The 15607-nt window shown below is 36.1% G+C and overlaps 1 protein-coding gene across 2 annotated transcripts in view; it reads right to left on the reverse strand.

Moving 5' to 3' along the window:
- Window positions 1-10501: 10501 nt before the first annotated feature.
- PDE3A (phosphodiesterase 3A) overlaps window positions 10502-15607 on the reverse strand; it is a 312609-nt gene continuing 307503 nt past the window's right edge. For both annotated transcript variants that reach the window (XM_035707354.2, XM_035707353.2), the window contains exon 16: window positions 10502-14568. In XM_035707354.2, coding sequence (XP_035563247.1) covers window positions 14327-14568 — 242 coding nt within the window. In that variant the 3' untranslated portion in view covers window positions 10502-14326. The remainder of the gene's footprint in view (window positions 14569-15607) is intronic.

Raw genomic sequence — 15607 nt, forward strand, 5'->3', positions numbered from 1 at the left:
AGGGCTTCCCTTCCTTTGTCCATTGGTCAATTTGTTGTTCTTCCTTGGCAAACAATAGTTGGGTTGAATTCAACTTCCTGTCTACTCTGTGTTTACATCCACACTGTTTTAAATAGTTGGAGAAAAACTCATTAACATGCCCTCAGGGCTCATCTTAAACTTATGACCTCATTGGGTCTTAGAGGCATTGTTAAACATATCTTTTAATAACCTAATAATCACTTTCCCTTTCTTCTGAATGCCTTCACTCAAACTTCTTTTTTCCCTCAACTTTCATTATCAGCTGATGACCTTGCTTAAGGAACTCACTGATGAAATTTTAAAAACCAGGAGAGAAATATTGTACTCTGCCCTCGCCACATTTAACCTCCACCTGCATGTGTATTCATATTATTTATCTTCACTTCTAGTCCTATGGATGTATGGTCCATGTTTCTAAGACCATACTTTTGTCTATATACTTTAGCTAAAATTCCTCTTCTCTAATTCTTGTCCTACCAGCTGTAGCTTTTTGCCTTCACCACTTCGCCACAATTACTTTCACCAATAACAACAAAGAGCTCCACATTAATAAATCCAGTGACCTATTTCCGGGTTTCATTTTGATTGATCTATTAGCAGCATTGTATACCATTGATTGTACCCTTCTCTTTTTTTTTTTTAATTTTTATTTATTTATGATAGTCACAGAGAGAGAGAGAGAGAGAGAGAGAGGCAGAGACACAGGCAGAGGGAGAAGCAGGCTCCATGCACCGGGAGCCCGATGTGGGATTTGATCCCGGGTCTCCAGGATCGTGCCCTGGGCCAAAGGCAGGCGCTAAACCGCTGCGCCACCCAGGGATCCCCTGTGCCCTTCTCTTCGATCCATTTTTTTTACACAGTTTTTAGAACCCCACACTCCCATAATTTTCCTCCTGGCTCAGTGGTCATTTTCTGTTAATATTCATTGCCACAGCACGCCACAGTTCATTCCCTGGAATATCTTTTTTGCTCTATCTACACTTACTCCCTTATGACCTCATCTAGGCTCATTGCTTAAAGTGTCACTTATAATTTAAGATGAATGAGGTTAAGAAAAATTTTGTAGGAGTTTTCAGTCTGAATAATACATACCCTCACTCTCTGCCCTGGAAAGGTCTTGAAACAATGATCAATCAGTAGCAAGAGGTATGACTAGTGCTGAATTGGGATGTACAAACACTATAAAAAGACAAATTATGGCTTCATGGTATGTGACTCTTACCAGGTCTTAGAATACAAGATGGGCCTGAAATATCTTTTCATACTAAAAAGCAAGGAAGCTTTGAAGACCAGATTGTGCCCAAAATCTCAGGCCAATTTGAACAAATTTCTGCTAGTTAAATGTAGGAAAATTTCAGTATCAATAACTGTAATAGTTGAAATATACAGAATGTTTAAATTCATGAATTCATAATAAGACTACAAAAAAAGCATTCGGTCAACTTTGGAGGCCTCTAAGGAACCACTTCAATTCATTTAAAACTGGTATGTGGGGGAAAAATTACATTTATCCTGCTTTTCCTATTAATTAGAACTATTAAAATGTAAAGACAAATTTTTCTTCTAGTATTCCAAATAATGAACAAAAAAAGGATGAGAGAATTAGAATATTGTAATTTTCAAACCCCTAATTAATTAATGCATCTAAGTAATGGTCATCAATGATCAATAACATCACAAAAAAGAATCAGCCATTTTGAACATCTTTTTAAAAATTTTTATTTATTTATTCATGAGAAACAGAGAGAGGCAGAAACACAGACAGAGAGAGAGGCAGGCTCCATGCAGGGAGCCTGATGTAGGACTCGATCCAATCCTGAGTCTACAGGATCACACCATGGACCAAAGGCAGGCACTTAACCACTGAGCCACCCAGGTGTCCCCATTTTGAACATCTTAAAGGAAGGTAGAAATTTGAAATATCACCTCTGAAATGATAGTCTCCTCTAGTTCCAAACAGATCTTTTTAAAAAATATTTTTAAGATTTTACTTATTTATTCATGAGACACACAGAGAGAGGCAGAGACATAGGCAGAGGGAGAAGCAGGCTCCATGCAAGGAGCCTGATGCGGGACTGGATCCCTGGACCAGGATCACACCCTGAGCCAAAGGCAGATGCTCAGCTGCTGAGCCACCCAGATGTCCCAAAACAGATGTTTATCAAGCCTCAGTTTAAAACTAAATATTAGTTCTTAAGAAATGCAGGGAAGAGAAGAACATGTTAAATGAAACTATATAGGTGCAATCAACAAAATCCAAAATGGAGAATTTCACTGGGACAAACAACTAATCTTTTTTTTTTCCAACCAAAAAGTGCAAGAAAAAAGGAAATGGGTCCAAGTAAGAGAAGCCAAAGATCTTAACAGATACCTCATCAAAGAAGATATACAGATGTCAAATAAGCACATGAAAACATGCTCCACATCGTTAGTCATCAGGGAAATGCAAGTTAAAATGGCAATAGGACACCAATACATACCTATTTGTATGGCCAGATTCCAGAACTCCAACACCAGCAAATGCTGGCAAGGATATGAGGCAACAGGGACTCTCACTCATTGCTAGTGGGATGCCAAATGGTACATATACTTTGGAAGAGCATTTCGTGGTTTCTTATAGAACTAAGCATATTCTTCCCAAATGGTCCAGCAATCACACTACTTGGTATTTACCCAAAGGAGTTGAAAACTTATGTCTACTCAAAAACATAAACACAAATGTTTATAGCAGCTTTATTAAAAAATGCTGCAACTTGGAAGCAATCACAATGTCCTTTGGTAGGTAAATAAATAAACTGTAGTCCACCCAAACAGTGGAATATAATTCTATACTAAAAAGAAATGAGCTTTCTCATTTCTCTTTATGTTTCATAAGACATAAAGACATAAAGGAACTTTATTATTTTTTAAAGACTTATTTACTTGAGAGAGAGAGAAAGAGCTTGAGAGAGAGAGAGAGAGCAGGAGTGGGAGGGGAAAAGGGAGGGGGAAAGAGAGTCTCAAGCTGACTCCTCACTGAGCATAGAGCCCATTGCAGGGTTTGATTCCAATACCTTGAGATCATGACCTGAGCTGACATCAATAGTTGGAGGCTTAACCAACTACACCATCCAAGCACCCCGACATGGAAGAACTTTAAATGTAATTACGTAGTGAGAGAAGCCAATTTGAAAAGGCTACATATTGCATGATTCCAACACTAGGACACTCTGGAAAAGATAAAACATGGAGATAGTTGGTGATCAGTGGTGGTCAAATGTTAGGGCTAGGGATGTTGAATAAGCAGAGCACAAAGGATTTTTAAGGCAGTAAAAATACCCTGTATGATACCATTATGATATATGTCATTATACATTTGTTAAAATCCTTAGAATGTACTCCATCAAGAGTAAACTCTAAGGTAAATAATGGGCTTCAGTGATTTATGTGTTCATAAATAGTTAATAAATAGTAATAACTATACTATTCTGATAGGGATATCAATAATGGGGGAGCCTGAGTCTATGGGAGCTGGAGGTATATGGGAAATCTCTATATCTTCCTCTCAATTTCATTGTAGCCATGAGCTTCCATTATGTAGAAAAATGTGGTCCATATGCCTTCTTTATTTTCACTGTGTTCCTCTATCCTATTCATGATTTGTAGAAGACAGAATTATAACCCTCAAAGATGCCCACCCCATCATCCTCAGAAAATTTTAAGTATGTTAAGTTACAAGGCAAAAGAGACTTTCAAATTTAATTCAAGATCTTAAAGTAGGGAGATAATCTTGGATTATTTGTGCCCAATACAATTATATGAGCCCTTAAAAGCAGAAACTCTTCTCTAGCTGGAGAGAGAAAGGATGCTGCAGAAGTGAGAAAGTCTTAAAGTGTAAGAAGGGATCATGTGGCATTGCTGGTTTGGAGATATGGCTGGTGAAAGAAATAATTCCTGGAGGGAGAAAGTGGCCTGAAAAAGCTGAGAGAGGTTCCCAGAGGCCAGAGACTTCAGAGAAGAGCCCAGGCTGGCAAACACTTGATCTGTCTTGTGAGAGACCAAAAGCAGAGTTCAGCCAAGTCCATCTGGACTTCCAACTGGCTGAACTGTGAGCTAATAAGTTCGCATTGTTCAAAGTCACCAAGTTTGTGGTAATTTATTACAGCAGAAATAGAAAATGAATACATAACTGTTAACTACTTTGAAGTCTCTTTAGACCAGACCTTCTATGAATTCACCTTTGGCATCTGGCAGGGAAAAGTCAGTCAAATTGACAATAGAGAAAGGGGTCATTGTACCTCCTGAGTGCTAATGACAAACTCTGAAGCGATATGCTTCCCGTACACCCACCCAGCTCTGACCAGTCTCAGGAGGCCAAAGATCCCAGACAACATGGACAGCTGGACAATTCTTCAAATCTGACAGACTTTAGCAGAAGTGGACCTTGGGCTACTTTCTTAAGCCAACAATGATGTCAGAAAGAATGATCAGGACATGAAGTAGCTTCAGGATTAAATAACTATGCTAACAAGCCTAAGATTTTATAATTTTCTTTTTCTTTTCATTGTTTATGGCATACCTATATCCTATGTTCTACCTTATATGGATCAGCAGGCATAGGGGTGATTTGTAGAGCTGACCCTGGACACACTGAACTGATCTCTGAGGTTTTCATTTTTGTTTTAAAGGTTTTATTTATTTATTTATTCATGACAGACATACACACACAGAGAGAGGCAGAGACAGAGGCAGAGGGAGAAGCAGGCTCTATGCAGGGAACCTGATGTGGGACTCGATCCCAGGACTCCAGGATCACACCCTGAGCTGAAGGCAGACACTCAACCATTCTGTCACCCAGGAGCCCCTGAGGTTTTCTATTCCAGGCAGTGGCTGTGACCATCCCTTTGCTCTGCCCTAGATCTCAGGATCCATTAGAAGATACCTATCATCACCTTAGCGTACTATGTAAATTAACTTTTCCTTACCTAAGAGAAGTCTGACAGCATCTAATTGCAGGAAGGAGATGAAGGTTCAGAACAGAATAGCCAGATATTGATTGCCTCTCTTCCACTGAGGACCATTGCATCACTGTAAGAGGAAAGCCCTGAGTGAGGGATAAGATTCATACCTGGACAAGATATTGTCAATCTTGCCCCTCTGCGCTGTCTGGTTGGAAGAAGGTGTGTGTACACAAAGGAAGAAAGAAAATATGTATATATAGTGTGTATAAATACTCCACTGATATAATTTGTCAAAGACATAGAAATATAAATGATAGATCGTTAGTTATTTTGGTGGGGGATAGTTTTGAGCCAGGGTAATGAAACCTATGAAAGTACTAAGCTTAGGAACTTAGGGATTTTGTCTAATAAGTAATGGGGAAATCTATATGTGTAGTTTAAAGAATTAATTCCTCAAGAACTTTGGGTAGAAATCACATTTTGCTTTTGTTTCTGAGGACTATATATTTGAGTTAATTAAAATACCGTGAGTGTCTTGAATCATTCAAATTTTTGAAAGCTTTCAAATACGTAGAACAACAAAAAAAAGCAAATACACTGAACAAAAATAATTCTGAGTCTTTACAACCAAATATCCCATGTTTTGGACTTCAACAATCTTTATAGAATAAACTGTAGTATTCATAGGATAAAGAGCAGAACTGTTTATTTTATAGGACTATGAAACTGAATACCAGAAATCTAAGGATCTTGGTTATAGTGTTGACTATTTGACTAGAAAAAAAAACACAGCTTAGCTACAGAGAGATGATGATTAACACAGCTAAGAATTCATCAGTGACAGGGAAGGGAATAGAAGCCCCCAAGAGTCCTTAGGAATTATAGGGAGGCCAATGGATGCCTCACTACATCATGCAGAATCCAGGCACAAGCTACTGTATTTGAAAATAAGAGGAAAGGATGTCTTTAAAACTGGATGGAGGACTTGGATTATACAAATAACTACATCAAACATAATATCATAGAATTATATTTATATTACATGTTATTTTTACATAATAACATTCACACTGATGATTTGTGACACAATTCTAATGATTTTGAGTATATATTTACTATAATATTTTATATATAATATATATGTAATTATATATATGTGTATGTGTATATATACATATATATACATATATATATATATACATATAAAATCTATAAAATCAAGAGGCACTTCCAGTAATTCTGGCAAAAAAAAAAAAAAGAGCATCATTATAGTGTCTAAGCTGAAAAATAATAAAAATAAATACAATTTATCTAATTTTTTTTCCTGTACAGCTTTTACTTTTTACAAAATATTTATCAACCATTAACTAAATCACTTAAACAATTATGATAGGAAGATATGAAGTATTGCTACATATATTAAGTGCAAGGTACAGGTGAAAGGATAAGATTTATTTCAGTTGCAATTGATCACTTAGGTTCCAATGCTTTACTCTCGGGTTTCTAAAAGTTGATACACTTGGAGAGTTAATAATAAGCATATTCAGTTGAGAGTGGTAAGAATTACCTTGCTAGAACCTGTCATGTGTAAATGACATCCCCTATACTGTTACTTTGGTTGGTACTTCTTGAAAATATTGCTTTTTAGGAATACTAAATTAAGTTAGTACTCTGGTTTGCAAGTACCCTACAAAGGCAAATATTAGGAACATGCTAATTTAAACTTTCTGATGACAGTTTTTTTGCTTTTTGAGTTTTTTGGTCAGGAAAAGGAAGAAATAATGACAATCAGAACTGTTCCATCAGGAATAAGAAACCCATTTTAATACCAAAAACCAAATCAAATTAACCATATCAGCCCAAACTTCAAATAGCCTAGATTCAAATTAAAATTTTTTCAGTTGTATATACTAATAACATTATGGAAAGCCAGGGAGAAGCTTATTTTTATTACTTTGCACTGAAAGTTTTAGAATATTTAAAAGCACCAATTTTCATTTTGTGATTTACATGATAAAACTCTTTGGGAAGAAATATCAGGGGGTGGGTGGGTTCAGTAATATTTATTTCCAGTGCTCATCAACTAACAAATCATCCTTGTTGGAACAAATATGGTATGTGTACTTCTGTGAGAATATGTCAAGAAATAAACTGACACTCATAAATAGAAAGCAAAAACAAAACAAAACCAGCAGTTAAGCAAAAATAATATGGTAAAAATCCCATGCAAATATATCACAGAGCATTAAAAGTAGTGATTTAAAAAAACCTAATGAACAAAAATATATACTAAAAGTCAAGCCAATAGACCCCACTAACAGGTAATATATAGACATACTGTGGTTATTATTTAAAGATAGCAAGACTATAGTACTGGTTTATGCTTATAACTAGCAGAAACAAAGTATGTGATAAGAGTTATTTGAGCCATAAAAATAATCAGCTAATTTTTAAAAGAAAGTTGATGGAAAATTCTAACAACCAACAAATTATATATACAAATAAAACATCTTTAAACAATTACTTTTAATTTCACATTAAAACACCCAAAATTTTGCTATAATATAGGGAGTAAAATTACTAGAATAAAAAAAAAATTCCCTTCAAAAGGTACTTAAGCAGCAGTTTCAAAGCTCCAAGGGCTAATTCACATTCTAAAGCTTGTGTAAGTGCTGACTGTAATATAGCAAGTCAGGGTTGAAATATGGATCCATTATGTCTCTTTACTCCAGAGTAACTGATAACTAAGTTGGTTTGTCACAAAGATGGAGGGGTGTCTCATGGTGATCCTACACATTTTAAGCACTGTTCATTTCCAATCTGTAGCTCTGCTTTTTTTTTTTTTTTTTTTTTTTTTGCTATATAGTACCATAGGCTGCATAATGAAACCAAGTGTGAGTTAGAACTTGGGGTGAAAGTCATTCTTTCTCCTTATTACTATAGAGGAAAATTTCTGATTACTTTTGCTTTACTATTTTGAGTTAGAGAAATAATATTGACGGGAAGTCCCCACTTTTCTCCTGTGTGTTTGACTTCATTTGTTTTTGTTTTCTTATTTAAAAGAAAAAATTTCGGCTATAATTTGTTTCATTTAAAAGAAGTAATTTTACTAATACTGAAATTTTAGTTAAAACAGTAAGGTTTTAATTTTTTTAAATTATTTTTCTATTAATGAATTCCAAATTTCAGCCTACCATTTGATCAGTCTTGGTAGATGTAGTAGTGTGGTTTATTGCCTGGTCTGTGCTTCATCTGTGAAAGTCAAGATTGATGAGATTTAATTTTACTTAATAATGAAGATAAGTATTTGGCTTTTTAACTGTATTAGAATTCAGAAGAATATAATCTACATTCATAGACCACTTATTTTAAAGCAACTCTAATCCATAATAAACTGCTGAATAATAAATTCCTTTTTCTTGGAAAAAAAAACAGAAAAACTAAGGCTGTAATTTGTATACTTAATCTAATTAAATTATAGGGACTAAATTTATTTTTATCTATTCATATTTCTTGGGACCTCCATAAAGCATTTTCCTCCCTGAGGCATGACATACATTAGAAAAAGAATTAAATACCCCTTTCAGTTTTCTGTTACACAATACTGGTTCTGATTATATCAATATATTTAGTATCACTATACCATGAGTGTCATTTCATGAGTTTTGTTTTAGTTAAGAGAAAAAACCAATAGGGCAGCCCGGGTGGCTCAGCGGTTTAGCTCCGCCTTCAGCCCAGGGCATGATCCTGGAGACCCTAGGATCGAATCCTATGTCGGGCTCCCTGCATGGAGCCTGCTTCTCCCTCTGCCTGTGTTTCTGCCTCTCTCTCTGTCTCTCATGAATAAATAAATTAATTAAAAAAAAACAATATTTTCAACAGCTTTGGTTCAAAAATTAAATTCAAATGTTCTTGATAGTACTTACATATGATGATTTAATATGACTCTCTTTGAAGCTTTTTTTAGTGAATTATTTGCATGATCAAACAACCACTTATTGATGTGAAGCAACGAGGAAAACTTTCTGAACAGGGACATGTTCAGGATTTCTTATCAGAAATGAGGAGGCTTGGCTTTTCTTCTGTGCTCCACCACTCCTCAGGGAAGCAAAAATTGATGAATACCAATGCCCATCAAGGCAATCAACCATAGAAGTATAATATGGAGAAGAAGTAGCTGCCCTTAGATAGGACATTTGGCCTCTTTTTAGAACTTGAAGCATATACAAAAAACTAATTTTATTTTCCATCTGTATTTCCATGTAGTTTCTAGTCTTACTGCACTTAAATAATTTATGCTGGGTCAGTATTTTTGAATCTGATCCAAACTCAGTGAACACTGAGTTCCACCAAATAATAAAGCTTTAATGCTCAGTTTTGGATCTTTAGACATATTTAGGAACAAAATGCCCAATTATGTTTTGTCACCACTTGTAAACCTGCTGTTAGAATAATTTCATGGTATGAACATAAAGATCATTTCTGGTGAGGCAAAAGCACCAAATATTTAGGTAAGGTAAAAGCAGCCTCATTTTAAAAAATGAAATGTAAAAAAAAATAAAAAATAAAAATAAAATAAAAATAAAAAATGAAATGTGTTGGAGATACACAAATTTCCTGACATCCATGGTGCACAATGTAGACTGAAACACCTCTACTTATTCTCTGACCATGGATCATCAGTGTTAAACATGATAAATACCATTTAAGTTATTCAATGCACTGTTAATTTCATTAACTCAATGCTATAGTTGTTAATTTATCCAAATTGCAGTATTTAAATATTTTCTAGAGAAACAAACTGATATGAATATTGGACCTAAAACTTGCATAATTTGCTCTGATTAGAAGTTCTAAGAGTAATTTAATTTTGAAATGCTCATCTAAAATGGCTAATTAGCCTCCTGATCTTAATGTAGAATTCTGTTGAACAGATTAGAAACACAGACCAATTCAGTTTTTCTTTCACAGAATTCAGTTTTCTTTCACAGAAAAATCATGAGAGAAATGAATGACCTAGAACAATGATCATAAAGTATTTTGTTGTTTGTCAGGAGGGTAGGCAAATGAAAGAAACTCAGTTTGGTTTCAAAGTATACAGATATTTTAGCTCTCAATAGTCTGGAGTTGAGCGATCAGCATTTGAAATTTTATTGATATTTTCTTTCCACTTGCAGGAGGTGATAAACTCTAGAATAAGGAGAATCTCGATTTACCCCAGATTACGAAAGTTTACAAAACTGTTTTACTGGAACTTTCTGTCAGTTTGAAAAGACAGTTTATTTCCAAAGTGGCATGTAAGCCAGCAAAGGCCTCAAGTGGACACAGGGTTAGGATGGAAGAGACGATAGGAAGATCCTTACTGTGGTTTTCATTCTGATTTTAGAACTAGTTTAAAAGGCGAGGAGAATGGACATCCCATATTGACAGAGAAGCACCAAAAATACCTGCCAGAGTAGGATAGAAATGAGTTTTTGATTATTCACTTCTCATTAGTCAGGAGTTGTTCATCACACAAATAGTTCACTTTTATAAAGCAGTCATTTCAAACTGTAGACTTTATTTACAATGATAATTTTCATATCTTTATTATTTAGAAAATAATTTATATTTTCCACCATTTAAACAAAGAATAGGCCTGAGTCTCATGCCTTTTGCACAGCTTTTACCTTCAAAGAAAGTTCTCTGGGCACGTGACAGGGGACATTGGAAAACCGCAAATCAAGAGAGGCAGGGGACATGAGGAAACCACAATACATATATGTAATATCAACAGTCTGCATGTCCTACAATCCCTTTTCTTTAATTTTACTGGGATTGTGACGGCGAGGGTTTGTTCTGGAATTCCATCAAAATGGAAGAGAGAATTGGGTATTCTGTTTTCAGAAAATGAGTATTTTCTTAAACATGAGGACATTCCTTCATTTGCCAGATGAAGACCAACATAGGTCTATCAGAGCTACTGTCTTCATCTTCTACGGAGAGCAAAACCACATCTTATATAATTGACAAAAAATACAATTTTATCACTTAGAAAAAACCTAAAGTGGTCTTTTCACCAAGGAAACAATATTCTAAAAGTTGGCCTAGATGGATAACTGAAAAGACATTCTATTAGTATGCTGGAAACAACACAGATGATACTTGTAGGATACCTGGACTTTTCCTTAACAGAAAGTAACCCCTAGCATCAAGGTCATCAATTCCAAATTTTCCTCCCATTGATTTATGGCTGTCTATACAAATATCCTTTTTCCTAAATGGGCTAGAAATTCCTTCACTTGAAAGACCTGAGTTTATCCAATGGCACCTATATATAGGCTCATATAAAAATGTAGTAAATTGCAATAAATAAGCTCCAGAGTTGGGAGTGAGCACAGTAATATTGCTGTCACCAAGGCAGGGGAGAACATCACCAGTGGGAAATATCTTTTTATGTCCCTAGGCATCCTTTGGGATGTGATGAACGTGTATGAAAGCCTCATACTTGATGTCCATTCCTTTATTGCGATGGACTTTTAGCTTTAATTATACTGGCAATTAATTTTTGAAGAAAAAATTGTTAATTTGCCTGGACTGATGAACACAATTCTGGAATGAAGAGGTTCTAAGTGCCTTGGCCACCACCACTTAAAACAAAATAAACAAAACCAGGCAGTTTGCTAAGACCTCTACTCCGGCAGCCAGGCTGGCCCCTACTTGGGGCCTTCCAGCTTTGAGGAAGCTGCCAGTGTATGGTTATAGACTCTCAACTGTTCGACTGCCATTCTACTTGCCCACACCTATATTTTCCTTGACTCAACATGTGTTTTAGATATATATGGCATTTGGAGAAAGGAAAAAGATTCATTTTGTTAAGTAATTAAATGTAAGAGGTATGTGAGGATAATATTTTCCCCTCCTCTCTTATTTGCAAGGGCAGAAGAACAGTTAAAGTCACTGGGGAAATAAATGTATTTGACCCACAGTAATTTTTGCAAACATGAGACACATAGACAACACTAAGAAAATGGAAAACAACTCAGTACATCCTGAATAATGAAGACCTAGTGTTAAGCCAAAATATATGAAATTATTCTCATTATTTAAGTCAAGTCTGCATCTATTTGAATCTTTCCATATTTTCCTACTTAATGGGAAATTTGTCTTACAATTATTTTTTATTGTATTATCTTTGCCTTGTTAGAAAAATGCTACGGGTTAACATAAAAATCATTGTTTTGGGAGGGAAGAATTTTCACTTATGAGAAACAAAGGCCTCTTTAAGATGTAAACACTCTTTTCTATGACTTTAGAAGAAATAAAAATTAGAAATCACCATTAAGGTCTAATTAGAACCTCCTATGATTGTTTCACTGATGAGCAGTTCCATACATAGTACTGAAGGAGGAATTATGACCAAAAAGTGTTGGCAAAAAATGGACACCAATCGTAGAAATTCAGTATTGTTAGGGAAGTCTTTCTCTTCGGGAGACATGGACCCAAAAGTTACCCAAAAGTGAAGAAATGTTCCTAGTGAAAAAACATTTTTTGTGGCATCCTCATTTAATAGGCAATAAAATAACTGTATCAGATCATTATTTAAATTAGAATAGGTAGATAAGTGGCTGTCCATAGCCCTCCGTGCAAATGAATCATCACTCTCTTAACTGGGCTTGGAGATACATACAATGTATAAAAATGGTGATTAAAATATAACTTTATAAAAATGTTTCCCTTTTCCCCCCTTTTTTTTAAAAAAAAGAGTTTACTATCTACAGAAACAAAAAAAATCTTTATATTTACATCAAGATAACTATTCATGACAAATATAATAATATGAAATAAAATATTGAAAGTGAGTATCAACTTTTTAAATAGAGGTTTGGCTCACAGCATAAACAAGTGTAGATAAACAAACAAATTAAAAAAAAAAAAAAAGACTTTCAATAATAGGCCCAGTCCCCTAAAATCCCTCTATAATCTTCCCTGCCAAAAGAAACATGACAATGGGCCAGACTGCAGATAGAAGCTACCCCACCCCACAGCAAGGGGACACCACAACAGGGCGCTCAATGGGACCTTTGCCACCCAAAGCCAATGGTCAACAGTTGCCAAGAATCAGGCTTTCACTATGTCAACAAACACCAAATTCCCAGGTTGAAATTCTTCCCCTTCATCTCTCGCTATATATCCTTCCATAGTGGGTTTCTGTTTGTCTTTCTCGCTCTGTTTTTTTTTCTTTTTCTGCCACACATTTTGCAGCAAATTGAGACATGGGAGATCCTCGGGTCTTCGCCGGCAACTTTTTAGAATTCTAACCTAATTAAAAGATCTGACTCCAGCTCCTTCTTAGGTGTTGATGTATAAAGAATGTCATCCCCTTGAAAAGCTGATTTGATCTTAGGTGAGTGACATACATACTCACAGATAAACAGCTCCTATACATTCATTAGGCAAGTAGATTGGAAAATGCCTGTCTTCCAGGTTTAAGGCTGGCGATAGAGCTCCTCCAAGTGGTGCATTAGCAGTAGTACCAATCACGTGGCCCTCTCACCAGCCTGTGAACACCCTCCCTCTACAGAGGGACCTGTCCTGAAGCTACATGGAGGAAGGAATTTGGAATGGCTGCCTCTCAGACACTGCAGAGTGAACTGCCTTCTGCTTGTTCAGATGTTCTGAGTCATCTGCTGCAGCTATTCTATGAACTACTAAAACCATAAAAATCTCTTTACGTACACACAGACATACACACAAGCACCCTTTCACTCTTCTCTCTCTCTCTCTCTCTCACACACACACACACACACACACACACACACACACACACGATGTTGGCAGGATGTATAAAAATTCAAATAATGCTCTGGAACTTTCATCCATCAGTACTAAGAGCTAAAGCTCCTTAGTTGGTAACCTACATTCACTGCACTGTTTCCCTGCTAAGCCGCCCATTTCCTTTGTGATTTGTTTTCCTTTATAACTTATATATCACAGTGACCACTATATATCTTAATATGAATGTTACTAAATTGTGGAGCCAGTAACCCTGGCTTTCAGTGTGCATGTGTGTGTGCGTGTATATGTGTGAATATGTTTTACATGTATCTACGTGCGAGCTTATATACACACACACATATATATTTCTTCCTTAAAAAAATCCTTAGAAGCTGGTGTTGCAAATGTGAAAGCTTCTCTGAGCAAGAGTTTTTAACAATGTACCTCACTGTAAAAATAAACACATAAAATGCGAAGAATCCCAAAATGCAATAGCTGTTTGCCCATCTTCTCGTATTTCTACAGTGTTGTGTCTAAGTGTTGTGCTGGCTTGAAAAGAGTCTGTGACAAGTCACTCTGTTAGGAAACACAGCTCATTGTATCCATTGTCACTGGTTTTGCTGTGGGGTCGGGATCTCCTCTCCTCTCGGCTTCCCTTTCTCCTCCTCTTCTTCCCTGATGGCCTGGATCTGTTCTGAGGAATGCTGCTGGAGGGACTGGTCCAGAGACTGATTCTCTATGCCCGCCAACCGCTGTTCTTCTTCAATGACTTTCTTCCACATCTTGTGGTTCTGCAGGAGGTGCTGAGTTATTTGGCAGTAGATTTTCCTCCTTTTGAAAGTTTTCTTTCCTGAGAAAACACCAAATCACTTATTTGTGTGCTGAGTTATTTCTTTTTACATTATTAATAGGAGCTAAGGACCAAGTAGATATACATTCCACTTGGCTTATAAACATGCTGTTTTCGAGAGTGGGGAAATTAAATGGAAGATGGCAATAACCGTTCATATACCATTGAGATGTACTGTGAACAGGATTTAATATTCAGTAATTCCCAATACAAAGTTCTGTTTGCATCTTGGTATTATTTGCAATACATTCAGATCTTCAAGATTGTTCACCTAGACTACTGGAAAAACTTCTTGTTGTGTCTTCTCCTTTACTTGGTCAACTAATTAAACTCACATAAATCTATAAGACTCATTTCTTTAAAGATGGTCTCAGTGTTACTGTTCTACTTCCCGTAGACCAAGTCATTAATTTCAAACTCCTCTCAAAGTTCTCCCACAAGCTGGCACACACACACTTTGGCAGTCTTCTTTCTTCTACAGCCTGGCTTCTGTCTCTACTTCACCATCTCTTTTCTGTATACAAACTGAACTCTGCTACTTTCAAGCTGGTACTGCCCCTCCTTCTCAAATGTTCTTCTTAGTCACTGAAAGCTCATGCCCATTTATTAAGATTCAATCAGATGTCACTGAATTCCTCCTCTAAGAAATAACCTCTTCCCCTCCTTCTTCTAAACTTTCACTTCACTCCATATATACTTCTCAGACTATACATTGTTTTTATTTTTTTCTTTTCTCATTATCATTACCTCTTTTTCTGATAACTGTATAGCCAAAAATCATTTAGTGGAAACTCTCATCCCTTCTTTCAATTATGTAGTTCCAGAACACATTGACAAACTATTTCCCACACCCACCCCCCACCTTCTGAGAACATAGCCATGTTGCAGTGGTTGGTCAGTGGGTACATAGGTGACCCAAATCTGGTCAGTTAGTATCCTTCTCTGGGATTTCTCCCAATGACACAGAATGAGAATGAGTCAGAGAATGGCGATTGGGGATCTTTTCTCCTCTAGCTTGTTTATTTATCTGGAATGAAGG

The sequence above is a fragment of the Canis lupus genome, chromosome 27, assembly GCF_003254725.2.
Source record: "Canis lupus dingo isolate Sandy chromosome 27, ASM325472v2, whole genome shotgun sequence".
NCBI classification, from domain to species: Eukaryota; Metazoa; Chordata; class Mammalia; order Carnivora; family Canidae; genus Canis; species Canis lupus.